This window comes from Pinus tabuliformis, chromosome 7 (genome assembly GCF_031772625.1).
Source record: "Pinus tabuliformis cultivar Carrire ecotype Pingquan chromosome 7, CPIR1, whole genome shotgun sequence".
Classification (NCBI taxonomy): Eukaryota; Viridiplantae; Streptophyta; class Pinopsida; order Pinales; family Pinaceae; genus Pinus; species Pinus tabuliformis.
In genome coordinates, this window is record NC_142293.1 from 97845626 (window position 1) to 97870867 (window position 25242).

The 25242-nt window shown below is 35.9% G+C and overlaps 1 protein-coding gene across 1 annotated transcript in view; it reads left to right on the forward strand.

Annotated features, from left to right (window-relative positions):
• LOC149245460 (ricin B-like lectin R40G3) overlaps positions 1-2236 on the forward strand; it is a 99384-nt gene extending 97148 nt beyond the window's left edge. Inside the window, exons 3-6 of the mRNA XM_089438566.1 lie at positions 1125-1309; positions 1425-1547; positions 1760-1991; positions 2166-2236. Coding sequence (XP_089294692.1) covers positions 1125-1309; positions 1425-1547; positions 1760-1991; positions 2166-2236 — 611 coding nt within the window. The remainder of the gene's footprint in view (positions 1-1124; positions 1310-1424; positions 1548-1759; positions 1992-2165) is intronic.
• Positions 2237-25242: the final 23006 nt, after the last annotated feature.

The window sequence follows — 25242 nt, forward strand, 5'->3', positions numbered from 1 at the left end:
GTTCTTCTTTAGTGAAAGAACCATGCTATGATAGACCCCAGAAAAATGATAACAACAAGCCATTTGCACAATGGGGATTTATATTGATAGTGATCAATGATTTTTGTTGTAGTGGATGGTGATCCTATGTCATATTTGGCATCTACACATGTGCTTAAAAATGCTCTGGACATTATATCAGTGGACATCTTTTTAGTATCTGCAGAGTGATTGATGGTAAAATGTTGAAATTGACAACTCCAATTTATTGCTTCCTTATAAAGAGGTTTTAAATTGTCGTTCCGAACCCGATAGATGCCTTTCATCTGATTACATATCAACTCCGAGTTGGTGAAGACTTCAATATCATTGACATCATGTTGTTTTGCCTCTTTTAACCCTTCAACAAGGGCAATGTAATATGCCTCATTGTTTTTCTTCATTCCAAGCACTTCTCTCTTTCCATGAAATAAATGATTTTTTGCCATATTGTAAAGGACGAATTTAATAACTGCTCGACCTGGATTTGGAAATCAAGACACTTCAATGCATAAACGCCACTTTTGCACCATTTTTTACACTTCAAAAACCTGAAAAATAAATAACAATAAATTCATTTTAAACAAGTAGACAATTATCTATTTCCTAATACTCAACATGTTTTTCAATCATATATAATTAAAAAAAGCAGATAATTGTGTTTATTTACATTGCAACACTTTCGATAGTGGCAACTATTCTACAAAAAACACATTTAGCAATCACCACTTTATATAGATGAAATGCTCATTATAGGACCCAAATACATCTATGAGTTTTAAAATAAATGATACTGAATTAGGCCTCTTTGTTTTTTGAATGCCATATGCAAACTAATATGTAATTTATATGATCCATGCTAATATGTTGACAAAACTATTACTATATTATTTTATCTGATTTGGGAAACTGTCAAGGATTAAAAAGAAATGTTGGGAAGGAGTTATATTATGGGTGGTGTCTAGAAAGTAGTATGTATGGATGCACGCCTGTTATGTGGTGTTGTGTACAATTTGGGATTCTTGATAACTGAAGCCATGACAGTTCTAAAATGGCTTTTGAATTTGTGAGTGCCGATTTTTAATATTTGTCGCTAAATTGAACAGTGGGTGCTTCACAAGGAGTCCATCCACCACGAGGTGAGCATAGTTCATTCTATCCACCACAGGCTAATGTCAAGCCACAAGGACATACGGTTAGGATCCATTGTGAAGCCAACCCAGAGTTTTTCTTGGCTGCTCGTGGTGATGTTGCAATGCTTGCGTTGGAAAACCCACATGATCCTTATCAGGTATGTTCATCAATTTTAGCTACTTTATTTGAAGCTCACTGAAAGCATTTGTTCATCTAATAATTGATGATTGATCACTATCTGTATTCCCCTGTTTGATGGAACCTTTTGTCAGCAATGGATCAAAGTAGATTCATGGGGCCTTCGAGTCAAGGATGAAGCTGGCTTCCCAGCATTTGCCTTGGTGAACAAGGCCACCAGACATGCTTTGAAACACGGGGATAAAGAATGGGACCAGGTAAAACTTTCTATTTCCCTTTTCCTTTTAGTTTCATTGTTTAATATAGCCTCTCCTCTGGATATGTAGAGAAGTCTTATTAACTGCAATGCTATAAACCACCTTAACTCAGGGTTTCAGAATGCCAGGGTCTTTGGCATTATGGGCTGCAACAGAGTAGTTTACAACGGTGGTCCCCTAATCCATAGTTTTTCTTGAATGTTGTTGAACAGATATACTTGGCAGATTATTATCATGACAAGGCAGAGCAGTCTATTCTGTGGACCTTAAGTGCAGATGTTGGAAATGGGTATCAATGTATGAGGCCTATGAACAACGTTAATTTGAACATGGATACGAAAGCTGCAAATGGCCATGTTGGAGGAATACGTGATGGAAATGAACTCATCCTCTTTGAGTGGAAGAAACAGAGCAACCAGAAATGGAAGCTCCAGCCAATCCATTGTAAGAAATCTAACAATAACAAGTTGTCTTTCAAGCTCTTTATTGAAAGTAGCATCATTTATGTAAGTTTATCAATAGAAAGGAGGGAGGGTTCATGCTACTTGAAAGTTTATCATTTCTAACATTTTCTGTAAGTTTTTCTGGCATTATTTTCCGCATTCTTTTGTTTGCAAGTTTGGGTGTTCATCATAAGTTTGCTTGGCCTTGCACCTCTTGCTGAACGTATAGGCTTTGTCACCGAGTAAGTGAAAAATTGCATGGTATATGTACATGTAACCGCAATTGTTTATACACTTGGAATGGTCACTGTGTTGCAGTGACTTCATAAAATTTTATGTTTGTTGGTTCTACAATCTAATGTTTTGTTGTAAATTGTTGTTGTTTATCCCTTTGCATATCTTGAATATAATGATAATCCAAACGTGGGTTGAAGGACAGAAACACGTGTGCACGAATTAGGTTCTAGAGACTTTCCAATGCAGCAGGGAGATATTCTTTGCCCCAATTGCACAGGGGATTTGTTAGGAAATACCCTTGTGTTGCAAATTTGGTGTCTAAGTGCCACTTCTCACTGACAGATGATATCAAATCCAATTGTGTCTTGACTGTAAACACGCAACTTTTCATGATTACATTGAAGTTGTGGTGTTCCAGGTATTGCAAAAGATGTTAATCTAAATAAATACAATGATTTTTAAAGGGAATACCATGATCCTAGTTGTCAATGAATGTGTAGTGTTTGCATCACCTAGTTTGTTTCATGAATTTTTTCTCCCATTGTCCTGAAAAGATATGTATTTCTTCAAATTTGAAGTTTAAACCCAACAAAGTTCTCAGTCTCTTTATTTAAAAGCTCATAATGGACTAATCTCCACTCTAGCCTCAGGCAAAGGAAATGTTTACAAAATAATATAGTATTTACATATAGGAGTATTTAAATGTTTATCAATGGCAGATGCCCCCTTTAATTCTTTGTATCACCAGTTTCCCTTACCTTCACAATCATAGTACTACAGTACTGTTATCTGTCAGGGAGATTCAAATATAATTGCCTTCATTTCTAGAACTTTTTCTTCTCTGTGAACAATTAGGATTGTTAGGATGATTTTCAAATACCATTAGCACATTCATTTTCAACTATATAATGAAAAACACCTCACCAAAAATAATATTTGTACCTAGCAACAACTACGCCATCAAATGTGGTAACTCCTTATAAAATATCCTTCAGACCACACCCTAGTGATTTGCCTTTCCTCTGGAAATCAACTTATGTCTCGTGAACATTGCATCTATGGAGAATGGTGCTTTGTATCTAAATCTAAAATTATAGAACTGAAGCTCCTATATATAGAGAAAAACATTTATCACAAAGAAAATATTATGTTGATGACGTATCAAATACAAGAAGATTGAGACATTGTTTGAGGCTATTTCCCAGCACTATTATCAAGAACAGAGAACTTAGTTATAGCCAAAAATATAAAGCTCAGCTTCACTCTGCACAAAACAGTGTATGTCACTTTGACTCTTCATATTGTTCTCCAGTGAAGTTTCTACATCAATCGGCAGTCATGATATACTCCAGAGCTCCATGAGCTCTTTCAAAAAATTTATCTCATAGAAATCTATTTCCTCACACAACACAAGCCAAGGAAGTGATGACATATCACTTCCTCTTCCATGACTGCCAATGCTCAGTACCTACATATGATTGTAAATGGGAGTACTAAGTATGACCTTGACTACTACGACATGTTTGGACCTGAATTATTACTACGACATGTTGAGGTATTATTACTTGAATACACATAGAATTGTATCTCATAAATAGGCCATAGGCAGAAAATAGAGAAATGCATTAACCTTACAGCCACAGACTCAAATTAGTAATGTCGCAAATCCAAAGGAGTAGTTAATGAACAATAAATAATTAGTAAGAGTCATGAATATTGATCTTTACTGATCGAAATTGTTTTTTCACTGGGCATCTTGTTTGACAAACTCTAATTAATAAATTAAGCATTGGGAGTACCAAATTAAGGCATGCAAGGGTTTGATTTGTTTGTAAGGGAAGCTGATTGTTACCTTCTGCTATGTCCAAGTATAGGTCAATAAATGGTATTTGACCCATATGATTTCTTTCTTGATGATCGTCTCTTTCCCCTGTGGGTGTTTCTATAAAAGAAAATCAATGAGAATACTTTTGAGAATTGTTAGGATGATTTTCAAATACCATTAGCACATTCATTTTCAACAACTACGCCATCAAATGTGGTAACTCCTTATAAAATATCCTTCAGACCACACCCTAGTGATTTGCCTTTCCTCTGGAAATCAACTTATGTCTCATGAACATTGCATCTATGGAGAATGGTGCTTTGTATCTAAATCTAAAATTATAGAACTGAAGCTCCTATATATAGAGAAAAACCTTTATCACAAAGTAAAGATTATGCTGATGACATATCAAATACAAGAAGATTGAGACATTGTTTGAAGCTATTTCCCAGCACTATTATCAAGAACAGAGAACTTAGTTATAGCCAAAACTATAAAGCTCAGCTCTACTCTGCACAAAACAGTGTATGTCACTTTGACTCTTCATATTGTTCTCCAGTGAAGTTTCTACATCAATCAGCAGTCATGATATACTCCAGAGCTCCATGAGCTCTTTCAGCAAATTTATCTCATAGAAATCTATTTCCTCACACAACACAAGCCAAGGAAGTGATGACATATCACTTCCTCTTCCATGATTGTCGATGCTCAGTACCTACATATGATTGTAAATGGGAGTACTAAGTATGACCTTGACTACTACGACATGTTTGGACCTGAATTATTACTACGACATGTTGACGTATTATTACTTGAATACACATAGAATTGTATCTCATAAATAGGCCATAGGCAGAAAATAGAGAAATGCATTAACCTTACAGCCACAAACTCAAATTAGTAATGTCGCAAATCCAAAGGAGTAGTTAATGAACCAATGGTTTGGATTAGCTGTTGTAGTTCATCAACAATAGATTGAAACAATGGCTTTGTGCTTTCTAGTCAAAACACCATAATGGCTGGTTTTTCTAGCTTGTACTTTTTTGCTCAGAGTACCATCATGGGTGGTTTTTGGGTCATGATGTGCCTTTCATTACCCAGAAGTTATATGGAGGTTTCTTCTTCTGGTGTGGTATAGGTGATTAACCTAGTTGTGAGATGCCTGATTTCGCACTGTTAACTTTTAGTTTCTGTTAATTTTTTTGCCGTGTGTCTGCATTATTTGCTCAGGCCATTTTATCTTCTTGTATGGGTTCAACAGGGCATAATATAATACCGACCCATCTGAATGCGGAACGAAATTCGCCTGGTTGATACCAACTCGTGGTCATTCTGATTTCGCACTGTTAACTTTTAGTTTCTGTTAATTTTTTTGCCGTGTGTCTGCATTATTCGCTCAGGCCATTTTATCTTCTTGTATGGGTTCAACAGGGCATAATATAATACCGACCCGTCTGAACGCGGAACGAAATTCGCCTGGTTGATACCAACTCGTGGTCATTCTTGATTTGGTAACGCCACTAACCCCGAATATGTCTGGTCTTAAAATTTTCACGAATTCGATGACCCTGGGAGAGCTTAAGACTTTTGATTTCTTATCTCGATTTCGGATGGAACCTGTCGCAAATCCAAAGGATTTACCATTGATCGGAAGGATTTTACTAATTTTTCGATTTCGCATTGAAGGGAATTTCAATCCACAGAGATAGAGATGGTTATTCGGGGCAGGTATTTTAATTTTAATTTTTTGATCTCAACTTTCACAAAAATGGTGCATGCCACAGGACAAAAATGGTGCATGTCTCAATCAGTCATTAATAGAGTCAGAGGTGTCACCGAATTGTACCTGGGTGGCGAGCTGTAGAGCGGAGAAATTGCAAAGCAGGAGGCGCCGAGTCGAGGAAGAAGGTGAGTGATCAGCCCGCGGGATCACAATTCCTCTTTTCGAATTGGAAATGGAAATAACTCTCCGTGGCTGCAATTCCAACTCCGATCCAATCTGTCAGGGGATGTTAGAATTGCCAGCTCCGATCGGATTTTCTGTCAGGGAATGTCAGGATTGCCAGGGGAGGGTGGCGGAGAAGGAGGATGGCGGAGCTAGGGGAGGGTGGTGGAGGGCGGAGGGATTGCCGACAGCCGGAGCCGGATGATTTTCTGGGCAGTGACAGAAACTAGGCCATTCCTCCGCCTAGGTAGACTACTCCACCGTGACATGCCTCTTTGGCTCAATCAACGCATGCATGTAGAGTATTGATCGTCTATCATTCCTTCTCCAAGGGAGTATATAGAGGAACTAAATCACTTTTGCATGCATTATTTTGGTTCAATAGTCGGTGAAATCTTCCCCACACCGCCCTTTCCTCACTACTCTAACCCAACACCATCCCTCAAGACGTTCAATTGTGATATTGGAGCTTTTTGAGAGCCTTTAATTTGACATTTTCAGCTAGACAATTAAGAAATTGATTCTTTTTTCATCGTATCCTCAGGTCAAGATTTTCATGGGCGCAAATGGTAATTGAATCACTTAGATATTGCTCTGATACCATGATAGAGAGAGCAGAGCTACTGAGATGCACAGACAACCAACTCAAATCTTACATTCATTCGATGTCTAAACAGATATTTATATACAATAGAGAGACTTCTGGAATTTGGTGGGTTAGTGGCTTCTTCAAGAAGCTTGCTCATTTTGTCAACCATTTCTAGAAACTATGCCTAAAATATCTATTGAATTATCTAGAACAGTACAGCAACTACATTAATGAGGTTGGTTGGAATTAATGTCTTCCAGTACTCCCCCTTAATTCCAACCATATAACAAAAGCACAAGACACTATACTCTTAATTGTCATGCCTGCTGGTCTAAGTCTCAGCTAGGGTTACAAAAAAACATTTCATTTTTGACTTCTTGCTAAGGGGTCCATGCTTTTTCATTTGCTGGTGCAGTTTCATCTTCACCTTTCTGGCTTTCCTAAAAGAATTCCTCTGCTCCTTGCTTATGTACTTAATATCAGCAACCTTTTCAGGATCAAGACCCCGAACAAGGTAATCTAATTCAAGTTCTCCCACTTCCATGAGGAACCAACAAACGAGCCATCAAAATGTAGTCATTTTTTAACATGAGGGGCCTCCGAAGAACATCCATGTTAGTATCCTCCATAGTAGCAGTCATCTTGAAAGCAGATCCAATAAAACTTCTAACAATTGGGTTTTTACTCTGAGTGATTTCTTCAACAACATGATCCTCAACAACATGAGTGATTTCTTCAACAACATGATACTGTTTGTCAATGAACTCAAAAATATTGCTAATCCCAAATGGGTTCCTGAGAAAATGATCATTGAAAGGATCATTGTCAAAAAAGTCTAAAAAGATAGACATATCAGCTAGGCTTAAATTTTCATTAAACTCTGGCCAGCTTTGACTTCAAAGTGCACCAGGCTCGGCTCTGCTTCTCACTTCACAGCCAGCTCAAAGATTGAAAAACCAAAATCATAAAAGCAGAATGCATAATGAAAAATGACAGTTATAAAACCGAATGAAACTCGCACACAATCCTTCGTCCAGGATTGCCCTTCCACACTTTCGCTGCACCACAACTCATTCTATGGGTAAGCAGCCACCATCACACGCGTGTCTGGTCACCGCACGACCCTCATTCTACCACTGGATTTCTCAGCAACAAACAAGACACTCGGCTGCAAGCACAAAACAAAAGGATTTCCCAACAGTCAGTAAACAAAATGCACAAAACAGCCTTACCAATATACCAGACACTTCAGTGACTCCTGTCCATAACAGCGCTGCCTCACAACTCAACCACTATGCCACTTTCCCATAGCCACAACAACTCACGCTCTTTGCACAGAGAGAGAAGAGACTCAAGCACATAACAAAGAAAACACTTGGAACTTCTGAACACTTTCCTTTTAACACAGCTACAGATGTTGTGATCCACTACAGGCACAAATATCAAAGAGAATACGGATTTTACTTTCCACGCTATGCCAAGCCATACGGATTTTACTCCACACAACGGATGGCTTTTACTTCATAGTTCACCAAGCCTCAGCAGGTACAAGCTTCACTATGATCTGCACTACACTGGCCACATACAAATTCGGTGTTCCAACAATGGCTCTTGCAAACAGAAACCCAACCACGGTCAAGACTCAGCAGCTCTCTCCTCCTTCATGTCTGGAACAAGGAAATCACATTCGACAGTATCTTCCGCACGCAGCAACTTCATTCAATTTGCAGTTCACTAGAACCTTCACCCGTCTCAACAACCACTCACAGTGAACACTCCACAGCGCCTTCGAGCCTCACTCTACTTTGAGCTCCACAATGCCCACTCTTCCTCACATTAGACACAGCGAAAACCCTCACTACAAGCTCACGGCTCACCAATACTCACCGAGCTCATACCCTCAGCTCTGATACCAACTTAGATATTGCTCTGATACCATGACAAAGAGAGTAGAGCTACTGAGATGCACACACAACCAACTCAGAGCTTACATTCATTCGATGTCTAAACATATATTTATATACAATAGAGAGACTTCTGGAATTTGGTGGGTTAGTGGCTTCTTCAAGAAGCTTGCTCATTTTGTCAACCATTTCTAGAAACTATGCCTAAAATATGTGCTAAATTATCTAGAACAGTCCAGCGACTACATTAATGAGGGTGGTTGGAATTAATGTCTTCCAACATAATCGTTGTTCTCCAATCTAGAAAATGAGATATTTATCGTCCACAAAGGAATAATTTACCAAATACGACCAAGAGTTTAAGGGTAAAACAGTGTGAAACTTCAAAAACACTTTATTTGACAGAGTAAATGTCACGTAAATGTTTACATCAATGCGTTGACGTATGCAAGTCATTTTCAGCTGGACAATTAAGAAATTAATTCTTATGTCATTTTATCCTCGAGTCAGACTTTTCAGGGGCACAAATGCTAATTGAATCGTTATTCTCCAATCTAGAAAATGAGATATTTTTCTTCCGCAAAGAAATAATTGACCAAACACGACCAAGATTTTCAGGGTAAAACAATGTGAAACTTCAAAAACACTTTATTTGATAGAGTAAATGTCACATAAATGTTTATGTGAGTGCATTGACATACGCAAGTCAATATCTGGGTTGGTGGGTTCTTATGTTCTCTTTTTTTATTTCGTGTATGTCTATAGGAGATCTTCAATTCATTTCTGCAAGGTTTTTTTTTGGCAAATATAGTTATTCATTTTCTTGCATATTATGAGTTCCTTATGGATTCCACTCTCTTCCCCTGTTTATCCATTGTTGGTAACTACAAAATATTTAATGAGATTTGATCTTAAGACCTAATACCTTTATTGTGTATGTAGATACAGTAAGAACATTACTCTGGGTCAAATGCTCAATTTCTTCTAATAAAAATGTCGATGTAGGTGATCCTAGTCACTTCTTCAATGCAAGTATGTCAAAATCATTCAAAATCTTGACCTGCAAAAGTCGGATATGCAAAGAAGTGCAAGAAGAGGAGGATGCCCAAGTTCCTTCCTATGAGAATGCTTCAACCTCTTCTCAATGCAACTATTGGAGTGGTTATTTGGACTCTTCAAATCCCTGTGGCTCAATGGAAGTGGATGACCTAAACCTGATAGTCAACATGGGAACCAAAAAATGTGAGCGTTTTTCATTTAGGTGTGCATTGAATAGCTCAAGGGTTACATAGGATGGAATAATGGGGCTTGACAGGGGTAATTTTTCATTAATTTCTCAGTTAGGCCACAAGATAAGTCACAGATTTTCATATTGACTCACTCCTGCATATAACACTACTAGTTCAATGTTCTTTGGCAAACTTGCAACTCTCAAGGGTAAGCATGTGGTCAATACGACTCCCATAAATGCAATGAACGTGGGAAAAAAATTTATTATTTGGATGTGATGATAATCAGTTTTGGGGGTTAGATCTTGCCAATAGATTTCCAAGTGTTTACAATCAAAGATAGATTAGGAAGCACTATAATTGATAGTGGCACTAGCAATGTTGTCCTTGCCAATTACATCTACCACGATCTCATGCTCAATTTAACCTCTTATGTGCCTTATCCTCGGGTGCATTCTTACTTATTGAACAATAACCTGACTTATAGGGTACCTTGTATCGATGTTTACGGTGTTAAGAGAAATCACCTTAAATTTCCCAATTTGGCTTTTCATTTAAGAGGCGGAGCAAAGCTTGACATTCCATGGCATACCATCAATTGATAGATTAGTAATTCTTACCATCGTTGATCTGGGTCGCACTCAATTTTGATTTTGAGGTGCAGGGCCATTCATTCAACCCGTTTGACATAATAAACTCACAATGGATGCATCCTTCTTTAGGCCTTTGATCCTTTTGGTAAGGCCTTTGATTCTTCGAGCTAATCGATAGCGTTGAATAAAGTTGTGAAAAGCAATGTCCCCACAATTGCATTCGTCCACAAGCTCCTTTGCATCACCCAGGGTCTTCTGCAGTCTTTCAAGCCAAATATTCATAGAATTGGACGTGTTTTCTGAATTCAACATGTTGTTGACAACCAATCTAACAAACTCGAGCTCATCGGAGATGACATGGAAATTATTCCTGAAATGGACCATAGAAACCACATCCTCAATAAAATTATTCAATAAAACAGACATTAGGGGAATTTAGAGATCTAAAATGGGCCTCCTAAGGAAATTATAAAATAATAAAATAAGATTACATTACATCATCAAATTTTAGAAGGAAAAAATAAATAACTAGTTTTTCAACTTATATTTTCAACTTATCTCTCTTTGGGTTTACTCAAATTTAGAGCAGTAACACTCATTGGATGTAGAATTTGATTCCTCATCCAATGATTACCTATGTTGCATACTTTCGATGGATCTTGCCACACGAAAAATGAGAAAAACATGATAAACATGACTGCAATCACATTTTTTCATATATTTCTCTTTTTTTTGTGTAGTTGGGTCCACCGAAAGTATGCGGTATGGGTAATCCTTGAATGAGGATTTAAATTTTGCATCCAACGAGTACTCTCACTCGAAATTTGAGTAAAATCTTGGGGAGATAAATTGAAAATACGAGTTGAAAAAGTAGTTTTATTAATTTTTTATTTTTTTGTTCTTTTTAATTTTTTACTAAAAAATGGTGAATCATCTGCCATGGTTGACATCGTCATTTTGAATCCTATTAGTTCTTATAAAGTTTATTTTGGTTGTACATTTATTCTTATGAGGCTCATTTTATACCTGAAAATTCCCCTAATACACCACTCATTGTGAGAATGTTGAAATCATTGTTATCCCATGCTTATAATTATGATTTCTCCAATACAAACCACTACAAATGCAATAACTTTAATTGATAATAACTGTGTAGTAGTTACATTTTATGTGACGCTTTGCCCATCTTTATATCTCATTATTACTAAATTATTCAAGCAGTAACAATGTCACCAAGAAAAAACTTCAAAAACTTGAGGTACAAGATATGAGAATGGGATCGTTGGGTATATGAAAATAGTTAAGATATAACGCCTTTCCAATTAACTGCAATAACAATTCATGAAGAACCTGTACGATGTATGATGTTTGCCTTGTTAACCCTACCTTGTGTCTAACACAGAAATTATGTTCTTTATTCATGCGTTACATTCAACCATTAGTTCCCAAAATCAAAGATATATGCGGTTTTTATAATTTTAAAATTGTTGAATGGCTTTTTAGGAAATATATATTGTTGGTTACATGTAGATTGTTGAATGATTAAGTTGTAGTGTTTATATTGGACAAGTTTATTGGCATGTAATGATGGGAGAACATATCATAATTCAAGAAATTTGAGCGTAATTAAATTTTAAAATTCCTAGCCTCATATGATAATGGCCCCACAAAGCATTGGGAACGTGATAAACAAGTATGCTCTTTTTATCATGTGACATATTTACACTTTAGATATGCATATTATTTTTATCATGTGACATATTTGCACTCTAGATATACATGTTGTTGCGTTGTCATCACAATGCCAATTCTGTGTTCCATTTTTTCAAATTGCAACTGTAATGATAGGAATCCTCAAAAAACTGAATCAGGGCCTTGGAGAGTCCGGGCTGGATAACGTCAAATTCACACACTGAAAATTTGTGAAATGTATACTCAGTGGTGTTCGTTTTAAAAACGCAACAGATTATGCAGTGGTCTAAAATTAATCATCAAATTTGTGTATTGCTCCTTTTTCAAATTCTGGCGAGCATGCAATATCCTATTTACTTTATGCACTTGTGAGGAGAAGAGTATTATGAAATATGATGCTTGTTTTCGGGGCTTGTGCTTATAGGATATGTGACGGTTTATGACTTTGAGATGTTCATCTAAGTGTACATGGCATGGTTTGGTTTTATTTGATGCGTATTTGACCTCTATTTTTTTTTGTGTTGGTTTTCATTTGAAACCATACAGAAAAAGTTGTATCAGATGGAAGAGAATCATGTTGTTTCTCCAGCAGCAGCCAACGGACTTGTTTCCCTTTTGTTGCATTTATCGGATAATGGTCTTCCAAATGTAGGATTTGAGCAATCGACTTCCACATATTATAATAATAATAATGGTGGTGAACTTTTCCAACCATCTAAACCTAAATTCAGGTGAAATTTTCTAGTGTGTATATAATGCTTTAAATTTTAATATTATATGACGGATATTGAAATATTTGATGTCGTTGTGTTGAAGAATCTTAAATCAAAGGATCATTATCGGTTTGTAACTATTAAGCTCTCCTTATTTGTCAAATATTTGTTATTTGAATTGGATGAGGCTTAATAATGGTGCATGAGTTTGAGGGCTTGAACAATTGTGTTTCATGTGACTCATGCTGCGGTGATAATTGAGGGATATTGACCATAAATGCTAACATGTATCAATGTTTATTACTAACAATTTCAATTATTGACGTGTGGATGACCATTTTTTGTTTGTGGTTATATGGTTGTCGGTCACCCAAGTCCATGGCTTTATGCGCCCAAGCACACCTTCAACGTTCCTTTTCACCTTTAGGTGAAATTGCAACTAGAAGGGTCCAGCAAAGTCTGATTCATAATGTGATTGAAGAAAAATATTTGCATTTTGAAGAAAATCCTGCTCTCTAGAGAGAGGTGTTCATTGATAGGGTGCAAGGCATGGGTGTTGTGTGCAAAACAACCCTGACATCAAGAAATAAAGTGTCATTATGGTTTTCATTTATGCAGACCATTTTTAACTACATAAAAGCACTCTCTCCATTTGGTTTCCAGGTAGTCTCTAGAAAACCCAATTAGAGTTATGTTTAGCATGAACTTGTAAAACATCATTCATATTATTCCAATTAGATATTTGGTCTCATTCTTGCATCGTGTTTGGGGATTTGCAGACTCAATAAAGAGTAGAGACCGTTACCCATACTTGGCATATTGCTCTTCTGAGAATATTGCTCGTTCTACTCCCTCGGGCGGGGCTAGATGTTAGTTTACAAGAATTTCAAATCTTTTAGAGTCAATGGGAATTCAGCTGGATCGTCTCCCTCCTTTTCGATATTCTTTAGATGCTCCTGATCACCTTCTACCTACTAGATAAGAGTTGAACAAGATCATCAAGGAGGAAATCTAAAGGCAGTTCGTCCAGGTCACCTAGGTCAATCCTCTGGGAGGGTTGCACCCAAAGATGGCCTTCTACGTTGAGCACTTCTTGAAGTTGAGAGACGGGCTCATTATTTGACCCCAATATACGTTTCACCACTGGATGCATGCTCTTAGCATTCCTCTAGGCGAGTAGGTTCTCATAGACTTTGGGTAGAGACGGACCACCAGATTGATAGGCTAGATAGAATCTGTTAGGTATGTCATTTACAGGAAGTAGAGACAGAGGTGCACTTCATTTTTGGATGCCCTATCTACTATGAGATCAGAGGAAGGTTCCATTACTTATTCAAAGACTCTTAGACCCTCACAAACTTTTTCAGGTATCCTGATCAGCGATGTTTGGCCCTATATATGCAGGAGGCTCTTAGGTTCAAAGCGCATATTCTTCAGCTTCCCATCAGACCAGACCCCACACAGAAGATCACGACATTTTTCAGGGTACTACCTTCATACAGGGGCACAAAGAGAACGATTGAGACCGTTTCATATCCAGACTCTAGACAAGTGAGGATGCATGGGACCTCACTCCGCCACACGAGACCCCAGCAGCTAAACCTTCTCAGATTCGCCCCTAGGAGACAGACTAGGTCCTCAAGACCTCAGCAGTGCACAAACTCCCCCAGACAAACAGTTAGTGGAAAGTTTGTACCTCTCATTGACCCTTCATCAGGCCAGCAAACTTTGTGGAATTTTTTTCCAGTGCTCTTCAGTTAGTATCGGATGTTAGGAGAGATGGGTTCCTCTTCGTCAGGCCATTCCCTACATTATATCTTTTATGTTCCTGCATTGTGCCTTTTATATTCATGCATTGTATTTTTTATAAGAGATCATTTGGTTCTCTAGGATTTTATGGACATTATTGTTCTCAAAAGTCCCTTTGACCTACTTTGTGGTCATTAGTTAGACACAAAAACAATTATCTTATCTTATCCTTAAGTAGGTTTTTATGCACAAAATCTGAAACTGTGTACAATGGTTTATTTTTGACAACTGCATTTTGGATAGTTGAACTAGCTAATCATCAATATTAGTGGATTGAAAGCAATAGAAGATGACAAATGTTGTTTGGGCATATCTGAATCTGTGCATCCTAATCATCTTTCATCATCTGAATGTTATTGTCGCATTTTCCAATCACACTTCCAAAGTTTCCACTCTGACTGCTAATGATAAGCGATTGAGAATTGATGGCTTCTTGTTTTTTGTCCAACAATATCTACAAGATCAAATTTAATAGCTGATGATTGTTGTACAGTAACAGAATGCGCTGGACAAAGAGCATTCGAGGCGGGACAAACAGTTGCTTCATTTGCATGGTCTTTAATGTCCTTACCAGGTGAGCTGAAGCTGATTCCACCCTCCCATGTCATATCTGTCTTGTTGTACTTAGGCTGATGTATTCCTGTACTATGCTATTTTCTCACTTTTTCTTGCGCACATGAATGTTATAAATGGGGCAGTAGGCCAGTAGATGTTACTTGGATATTGCAAGGCATGCTGAAAATCTTTGATTAGGGGAAGGCTTATTATATTTTGATTGTCATTATGGAAGTTATGTGTTGCTCTACATCTCCTTGTGCATTGACCTTAAAAAAATACTTTTGTATGACTTATATTAATTGGTATCTTGTTCATGTTTGATTTCAACTGGGTAAGGTTTGGAGTAATTCCAGGATTAGAATCAGCGGAAAACCTTGGCCGGGATGGAAGTAGAGTAGAACAAGATGACGCAGGAAGCCCTTTGTATTTCTGGCTTCTCTACCAAAAGACTGGTATATTTTGATATCGAAAGGCATTCTATAAATCTCTAGTTGGGGGAAGTGAAGCCTTATTGTATTCTAATTATAAGACATTGCAGAAGTTGTGCATCTTTTTTATGTGCATTGGCCTATAAGTGATAAAAATCGATATTCTATTAATTAAGTGGCTCTCCATGTAAGATACCTGGAGAGTTCCCAAGCACATCACACATACACATTGTGTACAATCAGGAGAATAGTCTAGTATATATAGGCTTTCTCACAATCAGGGTGGTTTGAACCACTCCCTGGATATTAGGATCTAAGATCTAAAATTAGAATCTCAATCCTATCATCACTATAACAATAATCTAAGTTTAGCTTTCTCCATTATCTCCAACACTCCCCCTTAATGGAGAAAGGGTACTGAACAATAACATATGCCTGTTGGTCTAGTCTCAGCTAGGCTTACAATTAAAAACATGAAAAAAACTTGGTAACAAAGTTTTCATTTTAGTCTTCTTGTAGCAGAGCCCATACTTGTTCATTTGTGGATAAGGCTTCATATTCACTTTCTTTTCCATGAGGTAGTGTTGTATCTTCACCTCATTTCTTCCCTTGTGAAGGAAAACTTGAATTCTTATTCTTGCCCTTTTCAGAATTATGGCAAGCTAGATAGGAGAATTTTATTTCACACTATTTCCAGTGTCAACCATCTGAACGCCAACGATGATGTCTTCACCATTCATTACTGCAACTTATGTGTTGATTTCATAAAGACATGGTGTTTCAAGCCATGCTTCAAGAAATTTCAATTCTTCTTCAAACTTCGTTACTTTTTCCTTGTTGTTGTTGGTATCATTTTCACACACAGAAATATTAATGAGATCATCACAATTTAAATTTTCTCCAGCTTTGTTTTCTTCTGCCACATCTTTGCAATCAGCTTCATCTGGCTCATCCCATTGATCTTCAATACTTTGTTCCTCTTCACATCCTTCTTAAAGATCAACTTGTGAAACTTGCACAATAGACTGTGCCTCTTGATTCTCATGGTCATCAACAAAACCACATTGTTTTTCTTAAATTTCTTCTAACTCGAATATGCTGCCCATGTTAATGCCAAATGCCCAAATGAGAAAAAGATCATCATCAGAATTAAAAATATATTCAAATAAAGACATGTTGTTAAAGTCTAGCTTATCTCACTTGGAGATTCCTTTTCAACTCCACACGGTCCTCTAACGAGCTCCAACAACCCCGTTACCACGCAGGCAGGAAACTTCTCCCTTTGGCAACTCTTCAATTGTAGAACCTTGTAGACTGTGGCTTTTGTGCCACGCAAGTCTTAGTGCCCTCGGCTCTGGCAACGAGCAACTAAACGACCTCTCACAAGCTGGAAACACTATCAGTATCTAATTCTGATGCACATATTTCTGAAGGTGGGTTCAAATCAATAAAAAAAAAATTGCATTTTCTGTGGCATATAATAATTTAGAAGAAAATTTTCCAAATTGGTTTTCAGATCTCCACAACCTGCACCTTCTAGGTTACTCAAAACAATAAAATTTCTAGATAATTGAAAATGGATGATCACTAGGAAGGACAAAAAATATCAGAGATAAGGTTCACTGAAGGGGTTTGCCCCAATCTTGAAATTCTTAGCGTATCAGACTGCGTGAATATTCTTAGCATTGGTGAAACCTGAAAGATGTATGATCCATAGCCTAGCCATATTATCCCAAAACTAGTAACAATATGTTTTATATTCCATCCACTGGCATCCATGGTAGGTTTCCAAAACTACTATTTCACTATGATCCAGATAGTTTCTAGCTAATACTAAGTTACTTCTAGGGGACAAAATGACAAATATCACAAAAAACTAGTAGCAATTAATTTGATACAATATGGTTGAATGCCAATTAGCAGTCAAATGGAAGAATCTGTACCATAGTATAAGACCTAATCCAACGTCCCAAAGGATCTTCCGCTTGCCAAGTCTAGAATAGAAACCAACCAGAGAGAAAAAAAAATGATGTTTATTTCCACATTTCTCTCACTCCCCTCTCTTATCAAACCACAACTTAAGTGCACCGCTGTCAATCAGAAATGCCATTGTTTCTTGATAAGGAGAGACAGATACAAATAGTCCATCTTAAATAAGCCATTTAAAGGTTAAGGAATGGGCATTGCTTCCTCGCATGCTCTGGAATCAATTTCAAAAGAAGATCCGGTGTAGCACCCTTTAACTCCTGAGGTTTGAAGTTGAACAACTTCAAATATCACACCTTGTTTTAGAGATCATTCGTAGAGATCCTTTGACACTAGGATTCCCTCACTTCAAATATGTTGTCAAAAGAAAACACGCAAGTTGATCGCACAACTGTCACCTCAGCTGCTACACCATTGATAATACACGAATCCACTGACAGACTCATCACCACGTTGGCTCAAAGCACAAAAATGAATCCTACCATGCAGACGACAGCCCAACACGCAGATGGTCGGTGCACTTATACACCACAGTCTTGCGCAGATCTTCGCGCTTATGCACCTAAAACATGCAACGCCTTCACTCACGCTCTCCACCCTGAAGCTCTGATACCATGATAAAAATGGAAATGTTGTAAAAGAAATAAAACCCACTAGTCAGCTCTACGAAAGAGAGTCTGAACCAGGAGAGTCTGGCTCTGTAGAATGCTCTACATTGCTCATGTACATTACACAATATATATTAATTACAGATTTAGGGAAGGTAGAACCATAACCTTAAAAATAGAAACTAATTCCTATCCTGAGGTCCTGTGAACTGAATCACTATCCTAAGATATTCTTCATTATCTCTAACACTCCCCCTTACTGGAGAAGGGGTTCACAAATATGCCTAACATCTCCGTAAACATTTCAAACTTGATTTTTTCCAAGAGGCTTAGTGAAAATGTCTGCAACATTATCACATGTATTACAATATACCAAATGGATTTCTTTTGATTGCACTTTCTCCCTGACAAAGTAGAATTGTGTATTAATATGTTTAGTGTTTTTTTGGAACACCAGATTATTAGCAAGTTTGATTGAACTCTGATTGTCGCCTTTGATTGTTGTTGCATCTATCTGTTCTTCCCCGACATCCTGGAGAAGTCTCCACAACCAAACTGCCTCACATGTTGCTGCACACATGGCTTGATACTCTTCTTTCGCTGAGGACAAGGAAACTGTGTTTTGTTTCTTGCTGCTCCATGTAATCACCCCAGATCCAATTCTGAATGCATAACCTGTTATGGATCTATGATCATCTACATTTCCAGCCCAATCCGAATCTACAAATCCTGTCAATCTAACATCATAAGAGTCAATGTAAATAATACTGTAATCTACAGTACCTTGTAGATACCTCAAAACACTTTTTGCTACATTCCAATGGATTTCAAGCTTGGATATATATTGTCTTAGCACACTAACTGCATAAGACAAATCTAGTCTAGTGGTGGTTAGGTAGATTAGACTCCTAACCAGTTGTCTGTAAAGTGTCGCATCTGCCTCCATTGAGCTATCTTCACTCTGCAGTTTGATGTTCTGTTGTAATGGTACTACTGCAGGCTTACACTGACCCATCCTAAACCTCTTTAACAGGCCTTTGACATACTTTCCTTGGGACATAAATGTTTTTCCTGAACCTCTCGAGATTTCAAGACGCAAACAGTATCTTAATTCACCAAGGTGTTTCATTTCGAATACCTGTGACATCTGTTGCTTGATTTCTTTGATCAAATATGTAGCATCACCTATAATGATCAAATCATCTACATACAAAGAAATCATCACTATGCTCCCTTGTTCATCTTGCATGGTGTAAAGATTAGGGTCATTTTTTCTTCTATTGTAGCCAAATTGTAGAAAAAATGAATCAATCTTTTCATACCAAGACCTGGGTGCTTGCTTTAGTCCATAAAGTGCTTTCTTCAATCTACAGACTAAATGTTCTTTCCCTTTCTAGACAAACCCTTTAGGTTGCTCTAAATAAACCTCCTCTTTTAGTTCTCCATTTAAAAATGCATACTTTACATCTAGTTGGTGTATCATCCAATGTTTCTTAGTAGCTAAAGCAATTAACATTTTGAAAGTGTTTAGTTTAGCTACAGGGAAGAAGATTTCTTCATAGTTTATACCTTCTTTTTATGAATACCCCTTTGCTACCAATCTAGCTTTTAATTTTTCTATGGTTCCATCTGCATTAATCTTCGGTTTGTATAACCATTTACAACCTATGGTTTGTTTTCCTTTAGGAAGTTCAACTAGTTCCCAAGTGTTGTTCCTAATTATTGATTCATATTCTTGTTCCATGGCTGCTTTCCATTCTCTACTTTCATTTGCTTATTTATAACTAGAAGGTTCAACCACATTCATCATACTAGTTATAAAAGCATTTTCCCTATATCTTGCAGGCAATTGAGCTTTCCTACCTGATCTCCTGAGAGGTGGGGTAGCTTCAAACCTTGTTTGATCATTATTTTCTTCCTGCTGCTGCTGTTATTGTTGTTGTTGTTGTTATTTATGTTCATCTTCTTCTTTTGTCTGTTGTTGATCCTCATTGTTTTCTGCTTCTTCTTCCACCAAGTATGGAATATCCCATCCCTCATTGTGCTTATCAAATTCTTCATGACCTGCTCATGGAATATGACATCTCTATTAACAAAAATCTTGTGAGTAGAGGGATTAAATAATTTGTAAGCTTTATGTTGTGAACAATACACTATAAAAGTACATATGATGGCTTTCGAATCTAGTTTTCTTCTATCTTCCTTTGGAATATGGGAAAATGCTTTAGATCCAAATACTCTTAATTGTTTTACTGCAGGCTTAAATCCATATAATGCTTCATAAGGAGTTTTAAACTCAAGTCTCTTTGTAGGACTCCTATTTTTCAAATAAACTGCAGTATTCAATGCTTCAGCCCAAAAACCATTCGAAAGATTCTTACCTTTCAACATGCTCCTAGAACATTCCACCAGTGTTCTATTCTTTCTTTCAATTACTCCATTTTGCTGTGGAGTATGTGGCACTGTGAACTGCTACAATATTCCATGGTCTTTACAATACCTGATAAGCTCATCTTTCTTGTATTCTCCCCCTTGATCGGACAGGAGAATTTTTATCTGTTTCCCTGTTTACCTTTCAATCATGTTTTTGAACTACTTAAAGTTTTCAAATGTGTGACTCTTCTTACTCAAGTAATATACCCAAGAAAACTTTGTGCAATAATCAATAAACAGTAAAAAATATAGTGCACCTCCTAATGATTTTGTTTGCATGGGTCCACATAGGTATGTATGCACTAATTCAAGTATATCCCTCTGTTTCTTTTCTACTCAAACAGGGAATTCTTCTCTATGCATTTTTCCTAATGTACACGCATCACAATCATTATGTACTTGCTTTAACATAGGAAGATCTCTTATCATTTCCTTCTTCTGTAGTAACAGCAAATCATTGTAGTTGATATGAACAAATCTCTGATGCCATAGCTCTTCTGTAGTCAAACTCGCAGCTATTAAGGCTCGAACTGGTGCAGGTCCTACATCCAACTTGTACAGACCTCCTGTTCGGATTCCTGTAGCAATTGTCTTCATGCCATTTAGCAGACCTTTAATATAACAGTTAGATTTAAAAAATTCAACTTTAAGATCTTGATCTGTGATCATGGATACAGAAATCAAGTTCTTTGTTACACCAGGCACATACATGACATTATGAATTTGTTTTACATTATCATTAGGTAGAATGACAGAAATTTTCCCACACCCTTTGATCTAATAACTTCTATCATCACCTAGGTAAATCTGTGCTCCTTCGTTGATTTCTTTAAAATCTTTGAACCAATGCTTGTTCCCGAATCTACATACCAGATGTCTGCATCAACATTCTCATTAAAATCTTCCATAAACAATCTGAAATTCTGCACATGATTTTCATTCGCGAGATGACTTACATGTTGTTTCTACTTCTGTTGTTCTTCATGATATTTCTTCTTCATGCACTCCCTGGCAATATGACCAAGTTTTTCGCAATAAAAACATTTAAATTCAGATTTGTTCCTATTCGGATGCATTCCTTGGGTCTGATTCAGTATTTTCTGTGAATGTCCTCCATTTTGTTGTTGCAGATTTCCTTTCCCTTGAAGAAGTTCTTCTTTTCCATCAATGCGAGATCGGCACTCTTGGGCTTCAAAGTTGATCTTCTTTCTTCTTCTTGCACCAATATTCCTGTCAGTTCTTCAAACTTCGAGATTTTCTCTCTCGCATTTATGCCAGTGATGAAAATTTGGTAGTCATTGGTCACACCATTCATGGTAATTGTTACAAGATCTGTATCATCAACTGTATGACCATTGTCTGCGAATTTGTTCTTCAGATCTTTAATCCTTGCTATGAAGGCAGCAACGGTTTCATTCTCCTCCATCTTCAAGGATAAGATATTTCTCTTTAGAAACAGATACCATGATAAAAATTGATATTCTATTAATTAAGTGACTCTCCAGGTAATATACCTAGAGAATTCCCAAGCACATCACACATACACATTGTGTACAATCAGGAGAACAACCTAGTATATATAGGCTTTCTCACAATCAAGGTGGTTTGAACCACTCCCTAGATATTAGGATCTGAGATCTAAAATTAGGGTCTCAATCCTATCATCACTATAACAGTAATCTAAGTTTAGCTTTCTCCATTATCTCCAACAATGAGCAGTTCTTTCGTAAAAGTGATCTTAATTGGTATCTTGTTTATGTTTGATTTCAATAGGGGCAAGGTTTGCAGTGAATCCTGGATCAGAGTCGGTGGAAATCCTTGGAGCATTAGAAGTAAACAAGAACGATGATGACTCTGGAAGCCCTTTGTATTTGTGTCTAATATAATGAAAGATCAGTGCTGCCATATTGTGTAGATATGGAACCCATTATACCAATTAGTAGAAACCTACCAAAAAGTTATTTAGAAAATCATGTTCCAGCCGCATAAGACCTCCAATGCCCGAACATTCCCTCATCTTCTCCATCAAATTGTGCCCATGGGCAGCCGAAGGATCCATTTATTTCAGTGTTTCCCTTCACTAATATCGAATCCCAAAAGTTTGGCCTATTGTCACCAAATTACCAGAAAGGAGCAGTGCTAAGAGATTTGAGCTTGAGCATAACTTTTCATTTTATAAATTTCAATAATCAGAAATTTAATATTTCAATATAATGTTTAATTAGTTGAAGGCTTCTTATTTCAAGTTAAGTGGATGAAAATAAGTTGATTTATTTTATTTTATTTTTTTAATTGATAGTTATTGATGTTCGATATATGCTTTGTCTGAATGCTTATTAACCAATGTAATGTGTTAAAGAGTTTGTTAGGTTGCACTGACTTTTAATCAATTTAAAAAATTTGATGTGAGAAGACCACTAATTTTTTAGGGATTTTCAAAGCATACCTAATTTCAGAAAAAAAATAAAAAAAATAAAAAAAATTGCTTTATATCTTGGTTGTAAAGGATAAAAACTCTTCAATATAAACTCTTGGTCGTAAAGGATAAAAACTCTTCAATATAAACTCTTGGTTGTAAATGATAAAAACTCTTCAATAACTGAGATTTTTAAGAGTTGAGAAAAATCAAAATTAATAATAATATTTTTGTTGCAATAGTTAATAATAATAATTTTGTTGTAATAGTTTTTTTGTTATATATTTATCAATGGTAAATACAAATGAAGCCTTTGGCTATATCAACCACATTAATATTTTTAATGTAATTATACTAGTTCAATTTAATGTTTAATTAATAGAACCCAATGGGGATGGATGAACTAACTAACTTATTTGGATTCACCTCAAGATGAACTATATTGACTTATTTTGACCACCTCAATTTCTAAGTTTTAGTTTTTTTTTTTTCCAGAACAGAGTAAATTCCTACTTGCCAAAGTTGTCAAGACTGAAGTTAATTTTGAAAAGCAATATTGTTAAAATAATGGAGAAATCTGTATAAAATTATATTAGATTTTGTTATTTGTTATTAGAATTGTTTGCTTTGATTAAATTTAGTTGATTAATAATTACTATATTCCAAGAATTTATTGAATAATAATCTAATCTTATATATATATATAATATTTTGATGTCCTACGAATATAAAATATGTATTATGGTGCAAATATCTGAGTCATTGCCTCACGAATAATTGTAATTGTACCCTTCTTCAATTCTGTATTTCTATTTTATAAAAAATTATAAAGAGGTTTATTCACTAATCATTTAAATATAAAAATATAGACCTGTCGTCAGCTTTCAAAGCAAGAAAACATACGCATAAAGAAAGGAGAATCATTTCGTTTGCGGTGTACTGATTTATTTGCAAACTGTACAACCTATATTTGAATATCTCTCTGGATCTACTCATTTTTACTTTCAAGTTGTAATCTAAACTACCAAACCCACACCCACAGGATGGGAAGGGAATGACTGCACCTTATTTCACGCCTGTGTTTTCGAATACCGTCATACGTCTTTATCGGACTCGCCAATTTTAACAACATTACCAAATTTGGAGGTTCTATCTAACGATGGCATAGTGATTTGACAACTCCACTTAATTTGGACAAAAAGCTAATGGGTATTGCCTCATTGCCCATCTACGGTTCCACTCAGTCCATTCATTCAACTTTACTAATTTTGCAGAGAGGCTAACGTCATCGCTGACGACGCCCACCTGAATAAAATGATCGAAGCAACACCCGTGTGTTAGTGGAAACTATGAAAGCAGGTTTTCATTGTTTCGATTTTCAATGATCGAAGATTGTTATTTGGTTGACTGTGATAGATAAAAAATTTAAAGTAATTTTATTACTTTATATTAGAATGAAAATATAAAATTGTTAAATTGAGTAGAGTATAATTATCAATTCATTTAAAAAGGTATCTGATTTTGTTGAGTTTCGAGGTTTATTCTACAACCTAGTGTGAAGATGTTTAAGTATGTCTATTCTTCTTCAAATAAAATAAAATAAAATATTTTCTAAATAGAAAAACAATGCACCATACATATTTAAGTATTTGTCCATATGACCTAATATAATTTCATCTAAAGTAATTAAAAGTAAAAAAAAAAATATTAGTATGTTTAAACCTTATCCTTTTCAAAAATATTTTAACATGTGATATCAACTTCATATATATTTATATATAGAAAAAATGTTAAAAGAAAATATTTTAATATTGTATGGGATAAAATATCCATGGTTAATTATGAATAAAGTATTTTAATATGATTAATATTGATGTATACTTAAAAATATATTAATAATAAAAAAACTAATTTAATGTTTACTAATAAAATGACTCAATACACATGTTATGTAATCCCTATAACATTCAAAAATACACTTTAAACAAAAAAAAATACACATTATTTTTTACGCTCTAAAATAAGTTTCCACCTAAAAAAAATTGATCCCTCTAAGCTCATATTAAATCTATATTGATATACATATAATAAGTGTAATATATTATATTAAATAAATTAATAACTTTAATATAATAAATAATATTTTTGTTATAAATATAATTGATTAATATTATAAATAATATTTTTAAAAGATATATATATATATATATATATATATATATATAAGCTTCTAGTTGTGTTGGTGTTCTTGCCATTTCACTATAAACTATGTCTTCTCTATGCAGTG